The following is a 24,941-nucleotide window of genomic DNA, read 5'->3' as shown; positions in this document are numbered from 1 at the left end:
ATTGGATGTAATTGGTTACATAACGTCACCGGTTACTGTCGTAACCTCGGTTCCTTGAGAGGAGGGAACGAGACATTGCGTGAAACGCTAGGGGACTCCACTTCGCTAAACCTTACTGAATCCTTATTGAATAACGCCTGTAGAAATGAAAATGTAACTGGCCAATGGGGTCCAAGACGGAGCTTAGGGGCGTGGCAGCCCCCTATATATTACATTATCTGGCCAACATTACCTAAAAATATTAGGACTGAACATTACAGTGCGACGAACACGGCGGCAGTTTACGTTCCCTTTCGAGAGAGTTTTCTCAACATTGCGTGAAATGCTAGGGGAACCGTATAAAACAACTTTGTGAGAGCAGCAAAGAGCGGAACCCTGCGCTCTCCCAACATAATCACAAGGCAAGTGTGAGGGAAAACCTCCTTAGCCAATCAGCGTTGCCGCCAGGACGAGCATTAAGCCCATCGCATGCCTTGCAGGCGGGAGCCAACAGAAACGGTTCTATGTTCGGGCAAAATGCATCAATTCCGGTGACGCAGTGGGCAGTGTGTTCAATCAGCGAATAACAGCTCGACGTTAGTGGAGCTAACACATACCGTGCACCACATAACCCTTGGCAGTAGCACGCAGTACTACTCCCACTGACAGGGCACACCTTACTTAGGCTCTAAGACGATTGGATACCACATTCTGCTACGGGATCCAATCAAAACACTCAGAACTCTGGGGGATACCATCTCACCATAGTTTGAAGGATTAGATTAGATTTGCTATGCCACTACACTGAGCAAGGAAGCAATACACATAGCAAAATAAAAATAATTAAAACAGCAAGTGCCAGGGCCGAGCAAGATAGAAACAAACCCTGTATATTAAGTGCTGGCATGCAGCCAGCGATATAAAATAAATAAGACAGGGCCGTCAACCGGTGTACATAGTGAGGGCGGGAACATGCGCAACCTGGTATGTTTGCAACCCCAAGCAGTAAAGACAGTGACGGTGAAGGACACGGCCACGTACTGTATAAGACACAGGCTCACGCAAGTCATAACCTGAACGGCGAACATGCAATCATAAAGCACAGGCTCATGCGAGTGATAGTTGGGGGGAGGACCGCCCCTTGACCGCCTATACGACCGTATAGTACGCTGCCCCAAAGCACTGCCTGCAAGTCACACAAGCAAGCTGCTGATGTTGCGTGATGTTGTGTCGCCATTTTGAACGGGTCTAACCACCTTCCCACCGGGGACACCTCACAAATGCATGTAGCACGTGCGTGAAAAGACTCGTCGCCATTTTAAACGGCGCCCATGTAAAAGAATACTACACGGAACTACACGGCATATATATGAGGCAAAAACCTAAGGGAGGGTCTGCTCATTCTGTGAGAAAATAGCTGAATTATACAGCTTCTTGAAGCCGAGGTTTCGTACAGCCTAGGTGAGACAGAAGAGCTCTACATGATGCGCATGGGGGCATCCCACTCAGCTCGCTCGCTCCCTCTCGGACTCAGACCTGACGCGCCAAAAGGACTTGGCGAAGAAGACTGGCGCTGATGGCGATCTGGCACTCCATTTCCCCGGGGGGAGGGTTCGCTGGTGGTGGCGGGATGCTGCCTTACAAAATCTCAGAGGGCAGCGACTCCCACACGGAAGGTACTCACAGTGTAGAGTACTCACGGCAGTAGAATCGGAGAGAGCCGCATCCGCATGGGGCGGACCTGGGCAGAGTACGCAGTGAGCATGCATGTCCAATATATAGAGGTGGCTACCAAGCCCCTAAGCGCTGTCTTGGACAGTAGTGTTACATTTTTATTTTTACTGGCTTTATTCAATAAAGTTTCAGTAAGGTTTAGAGAAGTGGAGTCCCCTAGCGTTTCACGCAATGTTGAAAGACCTCTCGAAAGGGGACTTTATTTAGTCTGTCAATTAGAGATGAAAAGTGTTTTAGAGGTACATTTCATACCTGCATGCTGAAATATTTGCTGTGCATACTTATTTATTTCTCATAAGTTTGAGATGCATTGCTTTGCAATCGTTTGGTAAAAATATGGAGTGCTTGAGCTTGTAATGGAGCATACATGGTAGAAATATTTTAATTTAGGTTATTCATTACCTTTATGGCTTGAGTTAAAACTCTGCCATGGTCATAGATGCTTGGCAGTCCTGGTCTGTACTTTTTAATAATTTTAAGACAGTCTTTGTTAATAAAGTTTACTGCCTTTTGTCCTATGTTTTTCTGTGTGTGTATTTTATATGCTAATAATGGTCTTTGCATACGTGTTCACGCACGGCCAGATAATCTGTAAAAGCTGGTGGTCTGCATCTTATATAAACCTGTTGTGACTGGACTCAGAAGCACAGAAGCCTCATTCCACAACCCTTCATTTCTCTCATGGAGACCGCTCTGGTTATATTTGATTTGTAATCAGAGAATTCAATCTTTAAGCACCAGTAAATAGGCACCCTTAGCATTCTCATTCCCCAGCATGGGAAGCCCAGTGTTTCATTCCGCTGCATTGGGTGAAATGTCTAATGGATAGGCCATGCTCACATTACAGGTCGGACTTTAAATAGCTCCATGACTGAGTGAGCACCGCTCTGAATGTAGGTCCCTGTAGCCTAAAAAAGAATGTTTGTATGTCTCTATGGTAATAGCTGTAAACTCGCTCCCACAAGAAAGCTTGAGGGTTTTTGCTAGCAGCATATGTACAGCTGTATTTTAGTCTTGAGGTGTTCTGTATCTCATCTCTGCCGGAACAGAATCTTAAGGCTCTGTTTGTGACAGCATTAATGTGTTCACTATATGGCTCTTAACTCGAGGCAGTGAGCAAACTCCATTTCTTGAGAAAATGTAAAAAATAGACTGTAGCAGTTTCTGTCACAGTCACATGCTGTGTAGGGCTGTTCGGTTCTCATTTTTTCGGAGTCGATTCCAATTTTTGGTTCGGGAATCAAAATAATCTATTCCAAGAATCGATCTGTGGCTTCTGTTTTCGGTCCTGCTGAATTCCCTATAAAGGGTATGGACGTGTCGTCACTTACCACGTGAGAAAGCTAAGAGCGTGCCCTCCTGGGTGGCAAAACACTCAGCAAAATGACTGCTTACAATATCAGGAAATGCAATTCCGCGCAACAGTGGCCAGGATTTCATTAGAAATCATTATTTATTGTTTCTATAACGAAAACCTTAACCAAATATGTCGATCTTGTCCTGCAATTCCCATGTGTCATTAATAATCAAATTTACTATACTACTAATCTACTTAATCGAAGTTTTTCAGCAGTGTACACAAAAGTACTTCAGGAATATAGATAGACAGATCGACTGATAATCACTAAATTGAATAAAAAATATGTAAGGATACTGTGCGTATTTGGTAAGTGTAAATGGCAGACAGATCTCTAGATATCAGTTACTTGGTAGCTTTATTTCGCTTTACTGACCAATAGACTCATACACGTTAAACGCAAGTAGTCCAGACAGGTTTTGAAATAGTTCTGTCCAGCTTTATACAGATGTCCAAGTAAACATGTTGTGGGATTGTGCTTTATGTACATGTAATTCTCTTCACGCACATACTGAGCTCATCGGTAGAGAGTGAGAGATGAAGGTCCATTTACAGTCCGTCTGAATAGATAAACGTACTTCTATGATTTGTTAAATGTTTGAATGCGAGTAATTAAATCTGCATTGTGTGTGCAAACGCCTTGGAATCAATTCCCAGCCCTAATGATGTGTACAAGTTCTCCTGCAAACACAAACTTCAGCACATGCTTGAGTGCGCCTTACCATAGTTTTATAGCTTAAAGATCACGTTTTTAATATTTTGACTTATCAGCTTCTGCACCTTGACCCATTGTGTTTATTTGTTTATGTTCCCTCTTATCTCCAGAATGATAGGTTGACTAGAGGAATGTCATTACGTATTGTACTTTGAGATGTAGACTCACTAAACCAACGAGGAATGAGGTAAATAGCGTATATCATATTGCAGAGGCTGTTTACATCATCTAAAGTTGAACATCAACAGAGAAGTGAAACTTTCTTTTTTTGGTTTAGAGAAGTGAAAAATAATGTGTTTGGAAGGGAAAATTGTGGTATTTACATCTTGTGATGATGACCTTGAAACTGCATGTGGACATTTCTAAGAAAATGGAAACAGAAATTATTGTGACCAAAGCTTTCTGTCGTACTGAACAGCATAAAAATATTCTCTGTGATATTCCTGTCTTCAGTGGAAGTCAGAGATTTTGTTTTTATCATTTTAACATCCATAATGTGATACTCCTATTCAAATGGTTTTAGTGATGCCAAACCTCTCCTCAACAACGATTTGAGTATAAACTGTGTGAGATATCTTAAAACGGTTTAGATTTAATACTTAAAGTGTCCACACCTCAGACGGTTTCTGCATATCTAATGTTATTCTTGAGTAATATCAGTAGAGTTTTTAGTTTGATCACATTTATAAAGACAGATACAGCTGTACGACTATTTCCGAAAAGATATGACGCGTGTGGGGGGAGCGTAACTAAAGCACGTACACACCTATTGCCAACAAAACACAAACATATGACTCCGTTTCACTTACCGTATGTATCAAGTCCTTCATTTTTTAACGGCATCTATCAGTCTCAAACCATCTCCAAATCCAGCCTTATATCCACCGTTTACATTATCACCAAAATCACAGATTTTCATGTTTCATAACGCTGGGGGAGTGTATCGAGCACAGAAATACCACGCCATACATCCAACTCGTTTTTTTGACAAGTTGACAATGTTAAGGATAAGAAGCCAGCATGGTTAACATTGTAAATAAGTCAGAATGCATGAATCCATAATCACGGTTGCATACCCCTTTAAAGCTTCTATTTGTTTGTATTCCTGTATAAGCCCTGTGCTTTATTTAACTCGCCAGTTTCTGTCAGCAACATATGTGGACGTAAATTTAATCAAACTGCTATCTATGCTAAACACAGGCTCACAAAATCCAATTTTCACAGGTCAACAATTTCAGTGTATTGAATTTGCTTATCTAATGACGGTGTTTGTATGTCTGTTTTGAATTGACATCCAGGTAGATAAGTCTCGACGTCAGCAGGGTTGTGGACATGTAAACCTGCTCATGCACTTGATCTTGGATCAGGTGCCTCCAACTTACACATTAGTGTTAGCCAAAAAACAGATTCTAGATTGTATCTTCTGGTTTTTTTTTATACAGATGAAGACTTTTTGTTGGGTGTTTTGTTTGAGTGGTGGTTGTTATATTGTCAGTTTCGTACACTTGGCCGCTGGATAAATGAGTTGGAATAAAACAGCTTTGTTATGTTGCCAAATGTTTGCAATGATTGAGCAAAAGCATGTTGTTCAGAGTCTGACTCTTTAGCAATTAACTCTTCTACGAACTAGACAATTTTAACCTACATGTTTCACTGTAGTTTACGGCTTTTAGTTATTTAATGAATGTGTTTGAGGTCCATTGAGAACTTGAGGTCACAACCAGTAATCTGCTCTAGTGATTATTTCTACCACAGCATCATTTCACAGCGTCGCTGCAGAACTTTGACCTTTCTGTCGACATCTGAGGTTGAAACAAAGTTGCTTAAAGGAATGTGAAGTTACATGCAGAGTGATTCTTAACATCAGTAAAACGTGCTCCTAAAATTAAGCGTGGCCATAGAGCCATGAGACAAGCTACCATTGGAGATTTTTCACCAGGGACTTTTTTTGTTTAAATGCAGCTATGGTTATTTATCACATCATTTATATATTATCATTTGACCTTTTGTGAAGGCAAAGTTAGAGACTTCAATGTGTGTGTGACTATGTGAAGTCGGGTGACGGCTAGCGTGTTTGGACCTGTCTGCTGTGGGTGCGGCTGTGATCTTCTAAGCTTCGCTCTTCTGGAAGTGTTTGGCTGTTGTGTGACAAACAGGTGATTGACCACAAACAGGTTGTTGATACAGTTATTTGGAATTGGAGGATTTGAAGAATTGTTTGAAAAGGTAGAGATACTTTTAAAGCAAAACGTTTATTGGTCGTTGAAAACAAATATATACCCCCGCTGTGAAATTTAGGGGCGTTTCCACTGTATTGTCCTTTTTGGTCATTTGCAAGTCTGTCAGAAACTGGTTTTAACTCGGCCTTACTTAAGGGGAGTTTTGGGGAAACTTGTGCAAGGTATAAACAGTAAATGGAAAGTTCATGGTGGCAGGCGGAGAAACATTCGCCCACGCTGAGCACAGAATGAAAATATTCTCAGATGTTCAATGGCCTCGGGACTTCTGTCGGACAGGTGACTATCTTAGACACACCTCTGAGAGGTAAGACGCAACACAGGATTTCCTATCAGAAAGATGATGGTAGCTCTTTGCTTCAATAGGAGTTTTATGCAGTTTAAAGGGTGTGTGTCTGAAATCATGGAACATATGGGGAAGTGTGTGTGGGTTGAGAGAAAACAACATCATGTATCTTTGGCTTTTGTCCATTTTGTGCACATGGGTTATGTACACACTGATTTTTGGGGGGCAGTGAGCAAGGCACCTTACCCCTTCTTGCTCCCCGGGCGCTACAGTGATAGCTGCCCACTGCTCCAGGTGTGTTCACGACTTGCTGTGCGTGTTCACTACTCTCTGGATGGGATAAATGCACATTTAGGGTCACATTTTGGGTATGGGTCACCATAACTGACAAATTGGTCGCTTTCACTTCAGTATGTGTTTCACAGAAAATTGGTTTTTGAATCATCTTGTGTGAAAACGTTGGAAATTAAATTAAAGGTCACGTTCATGCCAATCACATTTATAGAATTTGTGCACGATAATGCATAGAAATAAATGTTTTAGTCATTTAAAATGTTTTGCGTATTTTAGAAGCATTTGAATACAGTATTTAGATGTAATACATAGATATATATCTATAAATTATATTTCACCTTAACTTTGCTCATGTAACCTAGATAACATGCATGTAACCCGTTACCATAGTGGGATCCTTCAGATGTCACGCCCCCATATACAAATGCCCGCTTTTCAGCCAATCGGGCTTTTGAGGCTTACACAGTTCTATAACTAAAACTACTATTAAAGAGCCAAACCTTCGCTCAGTGAGTTAAATATATCAATTCTTTGTTGATGATCCATTTAAATGGCATTTTAACATTAGGTGTTTTCGTATGTATTTATAGCACTAATGCTGCCTTTACACACTACTTGAATGCAGCAGGAGTCAAATTTACATATTGCATTTATGTATTTGGCCACTTTATACAAAGCGACTTATATTGCGTTATACGATACATTGCATTATACTATACATAGGTATGTGCAATCCCTGGTATTGAACCCATGACCTTACCTTACCTAACCACTGAGCTACAGGAAAGCTGTATGTATGTATCATTTGCATATTTCCCTTGGAAAACATCAGTTTCTCTTTGCAGAATTGATTAGTTTGACGCAAATACTCGGACCATAACAATGAATGTTATTAGAAAAACGTTTATTTTGTGTGTGCTTTTATATAATAAGTGGTGATAATATTCTGCATTTGTGCATTCATCTTTTATTTTCTAATGCATCAGGTGCTAAACTGTTGAAAACCGCAAACCTAAATGACTTGGTTTGTCCTGCTCCTGTGAATCATATACCATAAATCTCGCGTGCATGTAAAGGAGTCCGGCGTCTCTGCCGTGTTCCCAAGCTTATTTGGGGTTCTTGTTGAGCAAGAAGTGGGTTGCTCAGATATCCGCCTGCGATTACAGAACAGACCCGCATGTTTGCATAAGAAAACATGCCGATGTCAATGCACGACGTAAACTTCAGCATATGTCTTGAACAGCGCTGTCACGTAATGCATGCCCCGCGCCGCGCGAACACTTTACCCCGCCCACCGAGCGCGCGCTTTATGTGTGTGTGCGTGGACAGGCGTGAACATGACACGAAATCCACTGGAGTTTTTGTACACACAGAGTCGCGCACGGGTAAGAGCTGTATGGTTATTAAACTGACCTCACGAGCTGTCGATACACTGTTGCGTCCCGTGCGTAAGTGTTAACGTAGCGGTTCCGTTTGAAGTTTTCAATGTTCCGCTGCTACAGTGTTACACTGATGAATGTTCGCGGTTACAATGTCGCGCTCGGCGCGAGTCTTTAACTTTTTGTGTCGCGAGAAAGTGTTGCTCTGGAGTGTGTGGACGGTGTGTGTTTTTGTGTCTATCGTGTTTGCATGAGTATTGGTAGAGGGTGTGTTTGTGTCCTGGAGTGTATTAAAATACACCGGAATATCTGTGTGTGTTTGCAGTAGTGTATTGGCAAAAGTGTTGCATTATGGGTATGCTGCTCTTTTAAAACAATTTAACAAGGTCACATCACCTGCACAATATTGTTCGTCATCTGAACTTTAGTGCTATCTTTGAAATTGAATGGCATCTGAAATTGAGTGGGCGTGTCTTATGGCTGGTTATTGTCTAAACCATGTTGTTGGTTGGTCAGTGTGTGTCCCCATCCCGTCAGATCTTGGCACCTGTGAAGTTCGCTTTCCTTTTCTTGTAAATCAAAGCTCATCCTATTAGTGAGGCTGTAGCTGGAGATCAAGGTCATCTCATCGCGGGGTGAGAACTATACGCCATGAGTGTGTTCGTGCACAAATGCATGCGCATCAGGATCACACACCATTCAGAATTAAATGGAGAACTTCTTGAAATTCTGGTTAGTCTAGTTGATAATATTGCATTTATCTGGAAATAATTTGTAGAAATGATTATACAATTTTTGTAAAAAAGCTATTTTTATACACAAAAAATTCCAATTATGAAAGGTTTTTAATTTGCAGTATTTACATTTAGTCATTTAGCAGACGCTTTTATCCAAAAAATATCTATTTAACTTATTGTGGGGTGACCAATTAAAATTTTAATTTTTTACCAATTCAAGCTAAACTAACCAGCTTTCTGCTCATTCGTGTGTGTGCGTGTCTGTCGGATACCTAATTCTGCACTGATGATGTGTGTCTATGTGCAGGTACAGGCCTGTTTGTGTCTTGGGTTTAAGATATTTTTCTGTCGAATTTAGTAAACTGCTCAGACTCGAAGCAGCAAGAATGACAAGCATTGAACATTCCAGAGAGAGAGAGAGAGAGAGATGAGGGTAACTCAAGATTTTAGATAAGCCTAACAAAAAGCCATTTTATTTCAGTTTGAACACAATATGTGTGTTATTAGTACTTTTCTAAAGCAGTCTTCGCTCAGAACCAATATTGTTTACACTAATAACCAACCACACAAACCAACAATCTTAATGTTGTTGCAGCAAGTTTAGTTCTTCCACTTCACTCTTAAGATGAAGAAATATATATGTTGTCACTGACAGTTTAGTTTCTTTTGCTGTGTATGTTCTGCTTTTCTTTAGACTCAACAAATGATTTCTTCTCTTTTTTTCCAAGATTGTGTCTCGTGAGGTGTCGCTGTGAGGTGGGAGGCCGGTCAAGAGCTGGAGGAGCTGAAGCTGTGACGAAATTAAAAACAGAACTACAGAGAACATGGTGGGTGTCATTCACATGGTCTGCAGGGTGTTTGTTTGAGCGCTTTTCACGTTGAAACATATCTGTAACCGTTTCAGACTATGCTTAGAACGCGATGGTGGAAAAGGGCTCTTGTGTTATAGGATTATGTGACCTTTGACCTGTGGCGATGGAATGTTGTTTATCTGCTGAAGAAAGGTAAAAGTTAGGCTTTCGCAGTGTGTGGTCAAAAACAATTTTTTACTGGGGTTTTGCTTCAGGGTCACATGCAATCAAAATTACTATTTGCTTCAATTCGTTTATTATGCTTCATATACAATAATCCCCTACAGATGCACTGCGTGTATTCAGTGCTCTCTCTGCAGGCTGAAGAGGAAGTTAACTGTACTTTTTGGCTCGGTGAACACTGGAGAAAATGGATTTCGGCTGTAAGCACAAGCTCATTTTACCTGTATGAACAAATCTCAACCTTTATTGCTGGATCAGCAGAGGGTGAAGATTGATCTATATATATCTACTCTTTTATGGAGTCATGTGTTGGTTTGTTTTCAGCGTGACCCTTGCCTTTTTGACCAACATGTTTTCCTGCACGCTTCCATCTTCCTGTTGTTTACTATCTGTTCTTCCAGCGTAAGAGATTTTGCCAGTAAAACGATGACGTGGCAGAGAGCAGATGTTAAAGGCCTTTGATTGTTATCGTATGCATGATTAAAGAGAAGACCACCTTTTGTACACTCTCAAAGGGATAGGTCACCTAAAAACCTCGGTCATCATTTATTCATCCTCGTGTCATCCAAAACTTGTATATGACTTTCTTCTGCGGAACACAAAAGAAGATATTTTGGGAAATGCCTCCATTTGATGAAAGTCCATAAGGCCCAGTGTTGTTAGGTTTCTAACATTTTTCAAAATATCTTCTGGTGTGTCCTAAAGAAGAAAGAAAGTCATACGTATTTGGAATGACTTGAGTGTTAGTAAATGATGAAAGAATTTTCGTTTATTAATGAACTTTCCCTTTAAATGTATGGAAGGCCTCTGAAAAAGTAAAGAAGATCTGCTGATGTCATTTCTCGAATGCAACCTGTTCAGTTTTTCAGTTGTGCACATATGTTTTGAGGCTCTTGAATTGTCGTATTCAATACAGTTTTTCATTCACAATCAGCATCAGGTTTTACTCTGGAGTATTGCAGTATGATGTCATACCCTGTGTGTAGCTCCGAGCATGCGAGCCCATTCCCTGGACGCTCATTAAACACTTAACGTTTCCCGTAAACAAAGAACAGCCCGTGCCTCGTCTCACTTAAGAACGTCTCTGCTTAAGGCCAATGTAAATCACTGATGGATCTGTATTCGGTACTTTACTGTTCTGTACTGCTGTCCATCAGGAGCAGAGAACGGTTGCTTAGTATGTGGAGCTTCATCGAAACCATGTTATTGTCCAGTGTAGTGTGAAATGAAAGCCGGGAGGAATTTTAGACATGAGGCCGGTTATGTGTTCTGGTCCAGTTGCTCTGGACAATGGTTCTTGATGGCCGTGTCGGCTTTATATTTTCTAGAAACGTCCTGGGAAGATGCTCCGAATGTGTTCATTTTGACTTTTTTTTTGTCTGTTCACATGAGACTCTGTTCCATTGTGTTTACAATCAATATAATTTTTGGTTTGTCATAGATTTGTTTATGCCAACGTTCAAAATTGATGATTTGTATCGAAAGTTACAGAAAATCGTATTTTTATATAACAGGTATTAACCGAACATTTCTATAAATGCCTTTTTCGTTTATAAATGCTCATAAGTAGTGACACCCAAACCTGTTTGTGTTCAGCTGTATTTCTTTCTCTGTCACTCACAGTCAGTCGGCCCTTTGTACTGTCGTACAACAAAAGCGTCAGTATTGAGTTCAGCAATGTCGCTTTGACTACACCTTCCCCTAGTTAACAATAAGAAGTTTTACCTTTGTTGGATGAATGTCGGTGGGGCTAAACTGTCCCAGATGATGTAACCCTCTGTGCTCACCAAATTCTCACCTGTGTCTCACCTGCACAGATTTGAATCTTTTGTGTTGGTTTATTGCTAACATTTCAGTGGTGAAGTCCACGCTGAGCGGTTTTATTGCCCCGGTAGCTTCACATTAAGAGTTTTGTTATTGCTAGAAACAGTAAATGTAGGCTTACTGCGATCTAGAGGATACGGATACAAAAGCAGTTTGTAAACCCCAAATATGATGATAGTTCAGTTCTGTAATTCCCCCTGTGAGTGAGATATTGTACAGTTAGATGATCATTTCTGTGAAATATCTCGGGATAATGACCCGCTGACAGTATGCTGTCATGTACATTGTTTGTTATTAAAGTGATTTGCATGTCTGTACAGACTGATCTTGTTTTCATGTGTAATGCATTAATCAGTTCTGTGTGTGCAAGTGACTGTAAGCTTAAATCATACATTTTTATGCCCTGGTGCTCGTCCTCATTGTCTGTACATCCTGTACTTCCCTTCTTACTTCAACTGTTAAATGAAAGTTTTTCTGCCTGTGAGAGATTCAGAGGGTTTTGATAGTACAAATGTTTGAGGTTTGATTGACAGGTTGTTGTAATGCAAGGTGAATGAATAATGGGGTTATTTAGCTTCCACACCATTTATTGTTCTTGTTGTACTCTGTAGATAACAATATGTATATAATAGAAGTATTCTTTAATATTGGCAGGAAAATGAACAACATGGAAATAAAGAGCTAAAGTCTGCGATTTATTTTTTCAGCCTAATTTTTTTTAATTATATCTTTTGAAACTGTCTATTGGACGTTTATCATACTTTTGTGTAACACAGGCTGGAATATTTTAAATCTATAATATGCATATTACCCAGGTATATTAGGTATATTACCCAGCATTATTTTGCGGTATTAGTTGGTCAATCTTAGTTTAAGATATTATTATTTCACGCCCCCATTAATATATATATTTAATATTATTTCTTCATACATTTTTTCCATACTTTTAGAGACCGAGTTCAGTGGCGAGCTGCCAGGGAAGCTTTGGGTGGAAATAGGCGAGCGGGACTGTCAAAGGACCGTCGAGACGGGAATCGAATTCGGGTCGCCTTGAGCGCACTGGTGCTATATGTCAGCCCACTAACCCAGAGGCTATACAATTATAAAATAACCTTTATTTTTAAGAATGTAGGCACCAACATATAATAATATTTTAATGTTATTAAAAAAGATATAAAATCAGTTTGACATAATGTCATGAAGTAACCTGCTTTAGTTAACTAGCTTTATTAAGAACATAACTCTTCTATCCTGTTTAGTCTATTTCATGGGGGCGTAAAAATGTTGTGCATCCTGGTAATGACCATCCTGCAGGGGTATACTGACCTCAGAATAGCACATCGCGGCAAGTTCGACATGCCTCTGTGCACTTTGAAGAACGACGTGTTGCACGCTGTCCATCTCAGAGCCAGAACTATTACAGCACGTCCTTTTAGAGCAGACAGCAATGCATGCTGGGAATCCGCAGAGAGAGACTCCCAGCGTGTTACAATGAGAGCAATAAAAGCGAGGGAGGGGGAGAAATGCTGAAGAATGCTGTGTCATTGGTTCACGCTGCATACTCTCTCTCTTCTGTGTCTTTCTGCTGTTTCTCAATGTCTCTCGTTCATCGTGACTGCTCGCTGATGCATTCCCCCTCCCCCTGCCGACGCAGCCATGCAGCACAGTGACGCAGCTCGGCGATGTGAGCGTGAGATCTGACAGCGAACATGCATGACACATGTTCACGTGTTCAGGATGATGTGCTGTGTGTAGTTCTCTAAGCTTGTGTGTGTGACGTGGAAACGTTTATTTCGTAAAATGATTCTTGATCAAGCCACAAAAATGAAAACGAAAAATAATTGATAGAAATAATATATAGAGCAAAAGGGAATAAATGTTTTTGCGCAAAAGTTGAGCATACTTGAGCAAATACGCAAACAATTCACTGGTATGCAACATTTCGTATGCTAAGAATGAAACTTTTGAAATCCCGTTCAGAATATTTCTATCTACCAGATGTTTTTGTAAAATTCGGTGGCATGCCACCTTAACAAAGATTGCAACCATACCATGTTGTTAAAAAAATGACCTCTATAATTATTTCCGATACAGTCCCACGAAGCAGATCGTGAGACGCCAAAAGATGCCCTCCCTGGCATGCCATGCTGCTCTTGCTGAGGCTGCAAGCTAGCATAGGAGAAATCTCGGTGAAGGGTGAGTGCAGGAATAAAGAGAGGGAGGGAGAGCGGTAGAGCCAGCGTGCACGTGAGTGGGGGGGATGCTGCGGATGGGAGGAGGAACTTAGCATCAGGCAATACCCTTCATTCTCTTTTCTCTGCGCGGACGCACCGGTGTATCTCTCCTTCCTCGTCTTTATGCACTGAACGTCTCCGGTCGTTCTGGAATATTCTGCTGCTCACCTGAGCAACAAGAACCGCTGGACTGTGTGTGGGGGACATTTGGAAAGGAAATAGCCTTTCTGTTCTGCGAACATTGTGTGTGTGTGCCTGACGGTGGAGGAAAGAGGTGTGTGAGGTGGAGGAGCACACACTTGTCTTCACGGAGGGGAGGATGGTTTTGCTGGTTGGTCTTGCGGTTGTTCTTAGAGTTCGTGTTTCCTGGGCAACCGTGCCCGCCCTCTTCACGCCATGAGCCGAGCCGGCCGCGTCTCCTGCTCCATGCTCAACTGCTTCGTAAGTGATGCTTTTCGTATCTGTATGCGTTTGTACTGCAGTTGAGGTTCATGGCCGTGAATTCGAGTTATTTATAGTGTGACGTGTTTGAGTCGGTTTTCTTTATACGCCTGACTAGGACATTGAGGAAGAACCGAAAGATGTTTGATAGACGGCTGAAAAGTTGAGAGTAATGAATATAATCGAGTTTTGAGGGTCTTTTATGGTAGAGATTGGTTATTCTTAAAGAACCTTGAAATGACAACATTGACCCCCCATTGAATTAAGGTATTTTCTTAAATATATTTTGTGTACCACGGATGCCATACAGGTTTTGACATCATTTTTAGGTGAACTATTCCTTTTAAGTTTAAATAATAAGTTTAATTAAGTCATAAATGTTTTAATATATCGTTTCATGTTATTTTTATTTGTGCATTTGTTTGTTGTTTGATTTTCTAGTGTTTATTTGTGTTATGTTTGTTTACCTGTGGCCTGTAGATTTGGTTATTTCGCACTGTTTAAGGGATAAACTGTATAGACCTAACGGCAGCGGTAGTGTTGTGTTGTTGAAACATCTCTTTCGATCTCTCACTTTCTTCACTCTGTCAGGATGTTAATGAGCGGGTTAAGAGGACTGTGACAGCCGGTTGGATTTATAGTAGTTTTTATCTCCCCATCAAGATTTCACAATGACCTTGTGACCGTTCCGAATCGCCATTGTCTGGTTTGTTCAGGATACATTTGCATAAATTGAGACAGTGTTAAAGGTCAGAGATGATCAGGGTGAAGATTGACTGAAGGTCTCTGGGAAAACATGAAACGAACAAGTCTTGGATTTAACTATGATTGTTTACATCTCTATTGAAGGTGAATGTTAATAGTTTAATTGCATTAAACGCACAAGACTTTAACCACGTCAACCAAATGAAGGTTTTCTTGGGGCTACATTTGGAGTACCGTTTGATTGTTTCATTGGTCTGTCTTCACTTGTGTTTGTGTGAGAGAGATGCGTGCATGTGTATGCCCCCCGCTCTTTGAGCCATGCTGGCGGCAGCGATGCTTCATGAGGTGGCATCGTGCCTGCTGCGGGCCTGCGGATAAGTCGCAGTTAAACACCGCCGGCAGATGGGAGGTTGTGACTAACACACTTCAGTCGGAAGCCGTTTTCTCATATAGGATTCAACGAGGTTTTGATGCAGTTCACAGGTTGTCTGAATGCACATTTCTCATGTCTATATACTGATAATGTACTTGTAAAGTTAACATGCACCACATGCATTCTTGTGTAGAATGTGTAAGTGTTTGTTTATATGATGTAGCATCTGGGTTAGCTCTTAAACTTTGTATTGCGGGTTTGTACATTAATATATTCCAGGAATACCTCACTAATTCATTTACAAATTGAAGTAGAATTACACTCTTTAAATAATGGAATAAGCCATGAGAAACCATGTTTTAATGTCTTTTAACACAGATTTGATAAAACAGTGGTTCTCAAACTGTGGGCCCCAAGATGAATTCAGGGGATTTTGTAGCATTTTATGAAATATAGAAACGTATACATTTTATACAATCAAACATCAGTAAAATAAGACAACCAACCAATTGATGTTTCAGCATTGTTAAGCTGAATATGTTTTAATACAAATTCTAATTTTAATTGCTGTCTCCCCAAATGAAACGCAAAGGGGGCCTTACAACGAAAAAGTTTGAGAACCACTGTAATAAAATACACCAATGTTTGGTAAATAATAATTATATAACGGCAAGTTACATAGTGTTTTAGTTCAACCGTTGCCAGGCAACTTGTGCATTATCTTTATTAATATAGTGCATTAATAATAAAGACCTGACGTGTGGTCAGAGATGCAAGGATAGTGGGTGTTTTATCTTTGAATAGATCTTATCCAGTAACGTTTTACATCTAGAATCATATCTATATGGTAGTTAACTTGGTTAATGTTTTTCCAGGTTTCTTTACTCCTGTTAACTTGTAGCTTGGCTTTTCTCTACTCCGATGAAGGACGTTGTAGGTCATTGTAGTCACCCTTGAGTTGCTGTGTCAGATGGAGTAGTTATGAGTGAACGCATGTCTGTAGCTTGAAATGTTGATCCGTCTGTTCGAGCTGTTAGTCAGGTTGTTGTCGACATGCAGAAGTGTGTGTTAATCTGACCCAGATATATCTGTGTGTATCTGAGTGCCTCATGTCCTGGGCCCTGGTGCCGCTCTGATCTTTTCAAATAGTCTTGCTTCTGAAATATTCAGTAGCAGCATGAAAACGTACACACTCGCTCTTTCGCTCGCTCTTTCTCTTTGTCTCACTCTCTTCTTTCACTTTTCTCACTTTCTCTCACTCCATCGCTCTCTTTTTCCTCACTCTCTTAGTCTTTCTCTCTCACAGAAATACTTGAGGTTATTGGATGGATGTGTTCATGGTTCTGCTTGGATTGGGCTAGATTTCCCTAAAGAGATTTAGTTTCTTTAACAAATCTGTGGGTGTGAATCAAGCACTATTTGACACATTAAGGCATCCAGGTAATTGACTGAGGAGTAGGGATATTACATTAAAAATGCAATCATCATACAAATAAATAAGAAATAAAAATAGAAAATATTTATTTAGATAAATAAAAATAGAAAGAATCATTTTAAAGGTAAACACATCGTATTTAAATGCATTTAGTTTACCTAAATTACTTTTCATTGTTTTTAAGTTTAACGCGTATGTGTTTAAACGGCCACAGCCTTTGGACAGAATACGTACTGTAAACATTATGGGACGCGCCCGTCAGACAGTGTAAACTTTGCCAGCTGAAACCCTAAAAGTTTGGTTTAAAGATAAGGAACTACCAAGCACAAGAAGCTGCGTCTTCCGTGTTTACACAACGGCCAGAGTTATTAAGGGCTGCGCCTCAGTAATAATGGTCCGTGGGGAAACGCAGTGCTCTGTGTGAACTGTAGTTAAATGAATGAAACGAAGTTTAAAGGCAAAACATTTGCCTCAACGATTTTTTGTATTGAAATTACTCAAGGAATCGTTCCAGCCCAAGATAACTTGTAATTCTTTAACAATGGAAGCCGATAAGTGATATATTGGCTAAGATACAGTATGTCAATATTAATATAAAAGTTAACATTTAGTTCCCTTTCTCCTGAAAATCATGTACCAAGCCTACTTCACGCCAAGTCAAAGATTCTTTAACTTTTAAACTGTTCTGGATATGTTTATTTAATAAACAAATTATAGATGTACTTCCAGTGCTACCCAGAATGCCGTTCTCGAAAGTCCGAAGGGTAATAGGTCTCAAGACTGAAATCATTCAACCAGGCTTTAATATAGCAGGTCTGATTTGATTATACTGATAGGAATAACAATTTACATTTATCATCTGATACCGATATGGCTGTTAAAATATTGCATCCCATATTTTCAATAATGCCCATAGAGAAACTCACTAACTAGAGGGTATCTCATTTGACCATGTACATGAAATGACAAACAACAACATCATTAATCTGAAACCGTCTGTAATCCCACACCGAGCCAAAAATCATCAAATTAATGAAAATAACTTGGTCTCTTTTTTGAATGGCCATGTGGCAACGGAATTTCAATATAGATGAGTAGAAGGGTCCTGAGGCGGTATCCACGGCAACAAGACTCCTCATTGATGTGTAACTGATAGTGTCTGGATGCTGGTTAGCAATTTGGCTTGAATACCTACAGCGACCATCCAAATCATAATCTGTGAAAGTCATTCTGATTCATGTGCTTTTTCAAAGGGATTACAGTATTAATGAATTAAACTGATCACAGCGATCTCTCCAAAAGCCTCTGAATAATTCACCTGTGTTGCTGACCTACTGTGACTGGGATGTAATGACGAGAAGTCGAGCCAGGCAGTCGAAATATGTCAACCAGTAAAGAATCTGCTATATGTTTTAATTTACCGCGGTATATCCACGGTGCACTTTAGAAATAGTTGATACTGAGATAATAATGAATTTACACCACAGACTATTACAGAATTGATTTTGGGATGAATTTCTAGCCGATAAAACTATTGTATATTTGCTATCGATATATGGTGTTAGATTTTCTCCTGCTGTAGAACTCTAAACATGTGCGTGACCAGACTAGGCCGAACTCTTCGTGATGCATCATGTGTCGTGTTACTCTATTTTGAGAGCGCGCTGTGCTTTCCACAGTGCACAAATGAGGTAAAGTCAGGGATAGTATAGTGCGGGGGGGAAGCTGTAGACCGTGACGAAGCAAAAAGCAGAGCGTCCTCAAATCTTCATGTTCCCCAGTTTAGTATACTAACTAGATCTCTTCTAATGAGTTTAGTGTCATGTTTGTAGGGCATGAGCTAATGCTTCATGCATGCATCGGTGCGGACGCTTCGAGTAACACCAGTTTATCAGCACAAACACTTTTCACCGTATCACGTTCTACTTTTTTCATCGCTTGTATGTTTTGGTCACTTTTCAGTTTTGGCCTCATTCCATGTCCTACATATGTCCTGTAACCTGTTCAAAACGCAGCAATGTTCTCTGTTTGACTTCTGTACCGCCCGGCAGTCGTCTGAAACTGGGAGGTTTTTTATAGCATGTCTGCTGACCGATCCTCATTAAGAGAGAAAAATCTCTTCTCATTAGACAGTTCAGAGGCTCAGAGGAGCTGTTAGGGAAGTTTGGGAATTCGAGGCTGAATATGAAACATCTGTCTTTTGATACCTCATGTCTTATTCGAGCGTAGGTTCAGCTGTCAGAATCCGTTGCAGAACGCAGGTTCAGCTGTCAGAATCCGTTGCAGAACGCAGATGCAGCACAAGCGATCTGCCGGTAGATTGAAAATGGAAAGACGTACATTCAATATTTTGAGTGATGAACTGTTTGCGGGATTGAGTGATGGAAAATGTAGACCCTCAGAGAGATTGATCTTAAATCAGTCCTCCCTCTCTCCCTCCCTCCCTCCCTCCCTCTCTCTCGTTCTGTAATTTATTGCTTTTATATGGCGGCTCCAGATCAGAACATTACCTGTATATTTTTTATTTGATATAAAACAATGAATATTTCCAACCGTGAACAGATTTTTGTGTATTAACTGAAGGCCTCATATGGGATCCAGAAGACTTGTCACATGCTCCTGCGGTCGTCCTGAACACAGGGTTTGATGATGTATCTAGGGGTGGTTTTGGAACTGTTGTGCATCTCTCTCTCTCTCGCTCTCTCGGTCTCTCTCTCTCTCGGTCACTCTCTCTCTCGGTCACTCTCTCTCGGTCACTCTCTCTCTCTCTCTCTCTCGGTCACTCTCTCTCTCGGTCACTCTCTCTCACTCACTCTTGCGGTCTCTCTCTCTCGCGGTCTCTCTCTCTCTCTTGCGGTCTCTCTCTCTCTCTTGCGGTCTCTCTCTCTCTCTTGCGGTCTCTCTCACTCTCACGGTCTCTCTCTCACTCTCGCAGTCTCTCTCTCACTCTCGCAGTCTCTCTCTCACTCTCGCGGTCTCTCTCTCTCACGGTCTCTCTCTCGCGGTCTCTCACTCGCTCTCTCACTCTCTGGCTCTATGCCTGGCTGAAATGAAAAGACAGGCTTTCCATTCATCTGGTTTATGGGGAAAGTGCTGGTTAATTTACAAAGAGAGGCTTTAAAAAGGAAAACTTAATGCTCTTTTCCAACACCTAGTGTCCTTGCGTAGGCAGCATCTTAAGTGATCATAGGCGTATCGTTGACCCTCTTCCAAAAAGTTTGACGGCAGATAATTATGTATTTTTATGCATATAACAGCACCACATGCTGCGGTCACCATTATTCATGAGTTCCCTGTGTGGTTTAGGTAAGGAGTTTGCGCGTTGTTTGATGTTGGTAAGCAGCTCCCTGTGTAGGCAGTAAACAAGACAACTTTTAGGATTTAAAACCGACCATTTAGCTTTTATCAGAGAGAATATTGCTTTACAAAAGGTAACAAGTTTCTTTTGTAAAATCATTGTTGTATTCGTCTTGTAGTCAAACTAACTTTAGGAACTATGGTATTGTAATATAAACTCTTCCATGTTACCATGGTGCAGTTATGGGAAAACAACTTCTTAGAGTTTACCAGCATGACTTATCGTTTACCGTGTCGATCTCAGTAGGTTTGACTTAAATGTACAGCACAGAATTATAAAACAGATGCTTCTGATGTTGTTGTTCATTATATTACCTACTGACAGTCGCACAGACCGCTGGATGATGTTTGTCGGACGCAGAACAGTTATTTGGTGCATTTCTTTTTTTTTTTATGGAGAAACTGGATATAAATAGACAGATCGAGAACGAATTTCATAACATTTCTCCAGATTTTGTAATCTTCGGTTTAAGTGTTTCACTCATGTCTCTGTTTACCTGTAAACCAATTACAGACGTATGGATGGACAGACTGATATACTTACTGTTCAATACACTAAAATAATGGTTCATACTTCATATATGAAAAAAGGAAAGAATTTATATTTTAGTAAGCTATATATTTTCTTTCAGGTAATAGACAAACCATGTCATTATTTTATATATCATTACTGCTAACCACACTTGTCATGTATCAATATTACTCAATATTATGTGTTTTTCCTTGAACAGTATCATTTGCTTCCGACCGGTGTTGTATTTATAATAACATTTCTATTTATTAATAATTTATTACATTTCCACTCATTAAAAAGGAAAGAAATACAGTTTTAAACTACTTATCGGTATTAAATGGTGTATATGCTGGATGTTGTAGTTCATCTTCTGAAGTCATGAAATATCTTTGTATGATGTGCATACGTCATAAAATGCGTTCGTGTTACCGCGTTCTAGGCCAGCTGCTGACAAACTGACATGTTATATTTTTAAAATATTTGATTGTAAAAATAATGAGAATATCTGTGACTTCAGATTGTAAAATTGTATTATGTGAGTACTATGAGTTTATCATCTGATCACTGTACCATGGTTTGGTCACAGTGTGTTTCCAAGGACATTGTTTATAAAAGCCTGAACTGAATTTGTCAGTTTCATCAAATCAAAACTTTTACAGGTTAACATCTGCAGTGTATACGTGTGCTTCTGTGTGTGTTTCATGGCACAGCTGGCTTGGCTGCTGTTGTGCCAGCCGAGTTTGATCCGAACTCTTCATATAGTCTCATGGGCCATAAGGTATGAGTGGTGTGCGTGCCATGACCTTTCGCTGCGCTACATTTTTGGGGTGGCGTTGGTTGCTTGACCTCATTTTGGATGCTTCTCCACACGGATCGTGATTGATGTGTAGTTTGTTTTCTTCATGCGGTCATCAAATTTCTACTAGTCTTAGGACTGTGCCAGGAACATATCAGACGTGTAGAGATACTGTTTCAGACCACAGCAGTATCACTTCTGATGTTCTTTGCTGGTTGGATCATGAATCATGAAAACTGGACACAGGTTTTAATATGAAATCACGTAACTGATGACCGGTTTGAAGTGATTTTAAATGACTGATTTTGCTTAGACGTGTTTTGTGTAACCAAACCATTGTATTTTTGTCAATTTTCAAAATGGTTTGCATTTTGTCTGGGACCGCCCAGATCACAAAGCAATCCTTTTTAGTTGTATATCAAAAGAAGATATTTTTAGAAATGTCTCAGTGGTTTTGTACAGTGGAAGTCCATGAGGTCAGTGTTGTTTGGTTACCAGCGTTCCTCAAAACAACTTCTTTTTTGTTGTGCACAAGCAAGAAGGTCATACAGGTTTGAAGGTAAATAATGTCATTTTTGGGTGAACTGTCCCTTTTATGTCTTATGTAATGTTGGTTTATTTCTTCACTTTTGTCTGGTGCCAGACAAAGGTCCTTAACCCATTTGTGATGTAGTGAATGAAACCTCAAGGTCTCGGTGGATTAAACATTGATCCACAGAGTGATGCTGGTGGACAGTTTCTGTCAAGACTAAAAATGTGTCCGACACGCATTTTGTAGACCAGCGGGAATCTAAATATCGCATTGGATGTGTGTCTCTTTCAGAAGGTCCTCATCAAAGTTGTTATAAGAACATCATCTTTGCTGAAAGTAGATTCATGAACAAGGCATTAGAGATGTAGTCGCATGTTGATTGTAATATCGGCGGCAGATAAGAGATGCATCATTCTATTGTTCATCTGTGAGAACACCACACGTATCTGTGACCTGATGCTGTATGATGTTATGTTTCCTTATGTTAGTTAATGCCAGTTTGAATGTTTTGTACAGTGATGTCAGAACAATGATGAGAAAATACCAAATGATTTATCTTTCTTTGTCCGCCATATTTTTCAGTTCTGCGAGGGTCTTCTCCAGAAGTAGGAATTGTACCTTGTATCCTTACTGTCTGCTGTATCTGTTTTATTAACTTTATTTTTAACACCGTGTTGTGTGTTTGTCCGTTGCAGGGCGAGGAGGGACCTCCTAGTCTGGAATATATCCAGGCAAGGGACCTGTTTCCCCAGAAAGACCTTGTCAAGGAAGACGACACCCTACAGGTCAGTTTCACTCATGGGTCTGCAGATGTTACGGTCTCCTAACTGGTTCCTATGAGACACAAGTTGTTTTTCTATCTCCAGGGGATTTATTACAGATCACAGAGCCAAATCCTCTGTTCTGTGCCATTTAGATCTCAAGACATTTACTGTCTTGTTGGACACGTTTGGATCCTTATGATTATTTAAAAATAGAAAGGTTTAATACAGTGCATGCTTTTTGGCTAATGATATGACTTGCAACCCTTGTGGCAACAAAATGCTTAGTCATCGACACTTATCACTAAAACACAATGTTCGAGGAAAGCAACTGCTGTGTAATCACATAGTTTAGAGTCAATGTAAATCTGTGTGTCATATGCATAAAAACGATAATTAAGACCAAGAGATCTGAGGAGATGTCCGAGTGGAAAAATATACATACAAAAAAGTAAAGGACTCAAAATCAATCCCTGAGGCACCCCATATTTGACTGAGACAAGTTTGGACAATCTTTTTACCCACCCATGCAAACTGCTTACGGAATATATTATGGTAGTGTGTAATATTTCTGGTGTGTAGAATTAAGTCTTTGGGACAGTTCACCCAAAAATGAAATTTCTGTCCATTTACTCACCCTCAGGTTCTTGTTCCCAGCTATAAAATGTCTTTGTTCTGCTAAACACAAAGGAAGATATTTGGAAGAATGCAAGTAAATAAACAGATCTCAATTCCCATTGACTCCCATAGTATTTATTCTTCCTACTATGGCAGTAAATAAGGGATGAGATCTGTTTATTTACTGACATTCTTCCAAATATCTTCCTTTGTGTTTAGCAGAACAAAGACATTTTACAGCTATGAACAAGAACCTGAGGGTGAGTAAATGATGAAAGAATTTTAATAAACTATTCCTTTAAAAATGTGCACTTTACTGTCGGTAGTAAAGTAGATGTATAGTAGATGAATATATATTTTAGTTTGTAGATGTAGGTAAATAGGTCACTTTTTGTCCACTTTGTGGTTTTTATTGTTCTTTCTGATGTTACTGTCTCAAGACGTTATTCATTATAGTGTAACCCTAATGTGACATTGTTTGTCTGTCCTTTATATTGGAATAAAACCGAGGTGAAGAGAAAATAAATGTTTGTTCTAGAGAGTGCTCTGGAGACCAATGACGGCAGATGGAGATTTGAAGAGTGAAATCGATCAAAAGGACAGTGCAATGACATACAGACAGCAAGATTGAGAGAGACAGAAGACGAGACAGACAGCAGGGCAAAGACAGGCAGAAAACAGGAATGATAGACAGGCAGACAACATGACAGAAAGACACAAACAGACAGATAGCAGGACATATTTAGACAGAAGTAGGCCTGGGAGATATGGCTGAAGAAATTATTACAATAACATTTTCCATATCAGTCGATTACAATAATTGTCACAATAAATAAAAAAAAAAGAATTCTTATAAGTTCAAGGCAGATTTTAGCTCCTATATGGAATTTGTGAAAACTAGACAGTTAACTGTGTTATTAAACAACTGTGTATTGCCAGAACATGACAAACACTTGCTAAAAAGCTGAACATTTATAAAATGTGAGGTAGAATTGACAGAATATTCGTATTTCTTAGTTTCTGCGTGTTCTAACGGGTGATATTGATTCAAGTGGTAAAATAAGTTTGTGGTATTACCAGAAGGGATGGGCATTTTCAATAATTTCAAATTTGAATATTTTGTCTCATAAAAAACGAATATTCAAAAATGTGTTTATTTAATTTTAATTAATAAAGACGTAATGTATATTTTTATTTGGTCACAATTTCACATCAAGCTTATAATTATCATTGATCACTAATATTATATGCTTCTATAGACAGTCTCTGATATATGAACAACAATCTTGATAATTTTGTTTAACATGTTCCTAATAAGAAAAACAAGCATCTAGGCCTATTTTAGAAAGTCTGTTCAACAAGCCAACAGCAAAGAAAACGTGCTGCTCTCCTCTAACTCCCGGTAACGAAAGCCAGATCTGACACGAATATCTTGTTTAGAATTTTGATAATAAATAAATAAAACGGCTTGATACCTCCATGCCGACTATTAAGATCCTAAAAACAAAGACGGAGCCTTTGTAGTGCTTGTAGTTCTTTGGAGGAAATACAATGTTTTAAGTAGGCTATGGAAAAGGTCTTAGGCCAAATTCATTAACA

At 39.8% G+C, this 24,941-nt stretch overlaps 1 protein-coding gene across 4 annotated transcripts in view; it reads left to right on the top strand.

Moving 5' to 3' along the window:
• mtmr4 (myotubularin related protein 4) overlaps positions 1-24,941 on the top strand; it is a 39,710-nt gene that overhangs the window by 515 nt on the left and 14,254 nt on the right. For 2 of the 4 annotated variants that reach the window (XM_079476199.1, XM_079476197.1), the window contains exons 1-3: positions 7,912-7,987; positions 9,447-9,545; positions 22,659-22,748. In XM_079476199.1, the coding sequence (XP_079332325.1) occupies positions 9,543-9,545; positions 22,659-22,748 (93 nt within the window). In that variant the 5' untranslated portion in view covers positions 7,912-7,987; positions 9,447-9,542. Of the gene's footprint in view, positions 1-7,911; positions 7,988-9,446; positions 9,546-22,658; positions 22,749-24,941 lie in introns of those variants that run through there. The other 2 variants (XM_079476198.1, XM_079476196.1) reach the window with 1 other exon arrangement.

The sequence above is a fragment of the Barbatula barbatula genome (assembly GCF_947034865.1).
Source record: "Barbatula barbatula genome assembly, chromosome: 2".
Lineage (NCBI taxonomy): Eukaryota > Metazoa > Chordata > Actinopteri > Cypriniformes > Nemacheilidae > Barbatula > Barbatula barbatula.
Note: the sequence above shows the minus strand (reverse complement) of the source record. Positions and strands in the feature narration are given on the sequence as shown.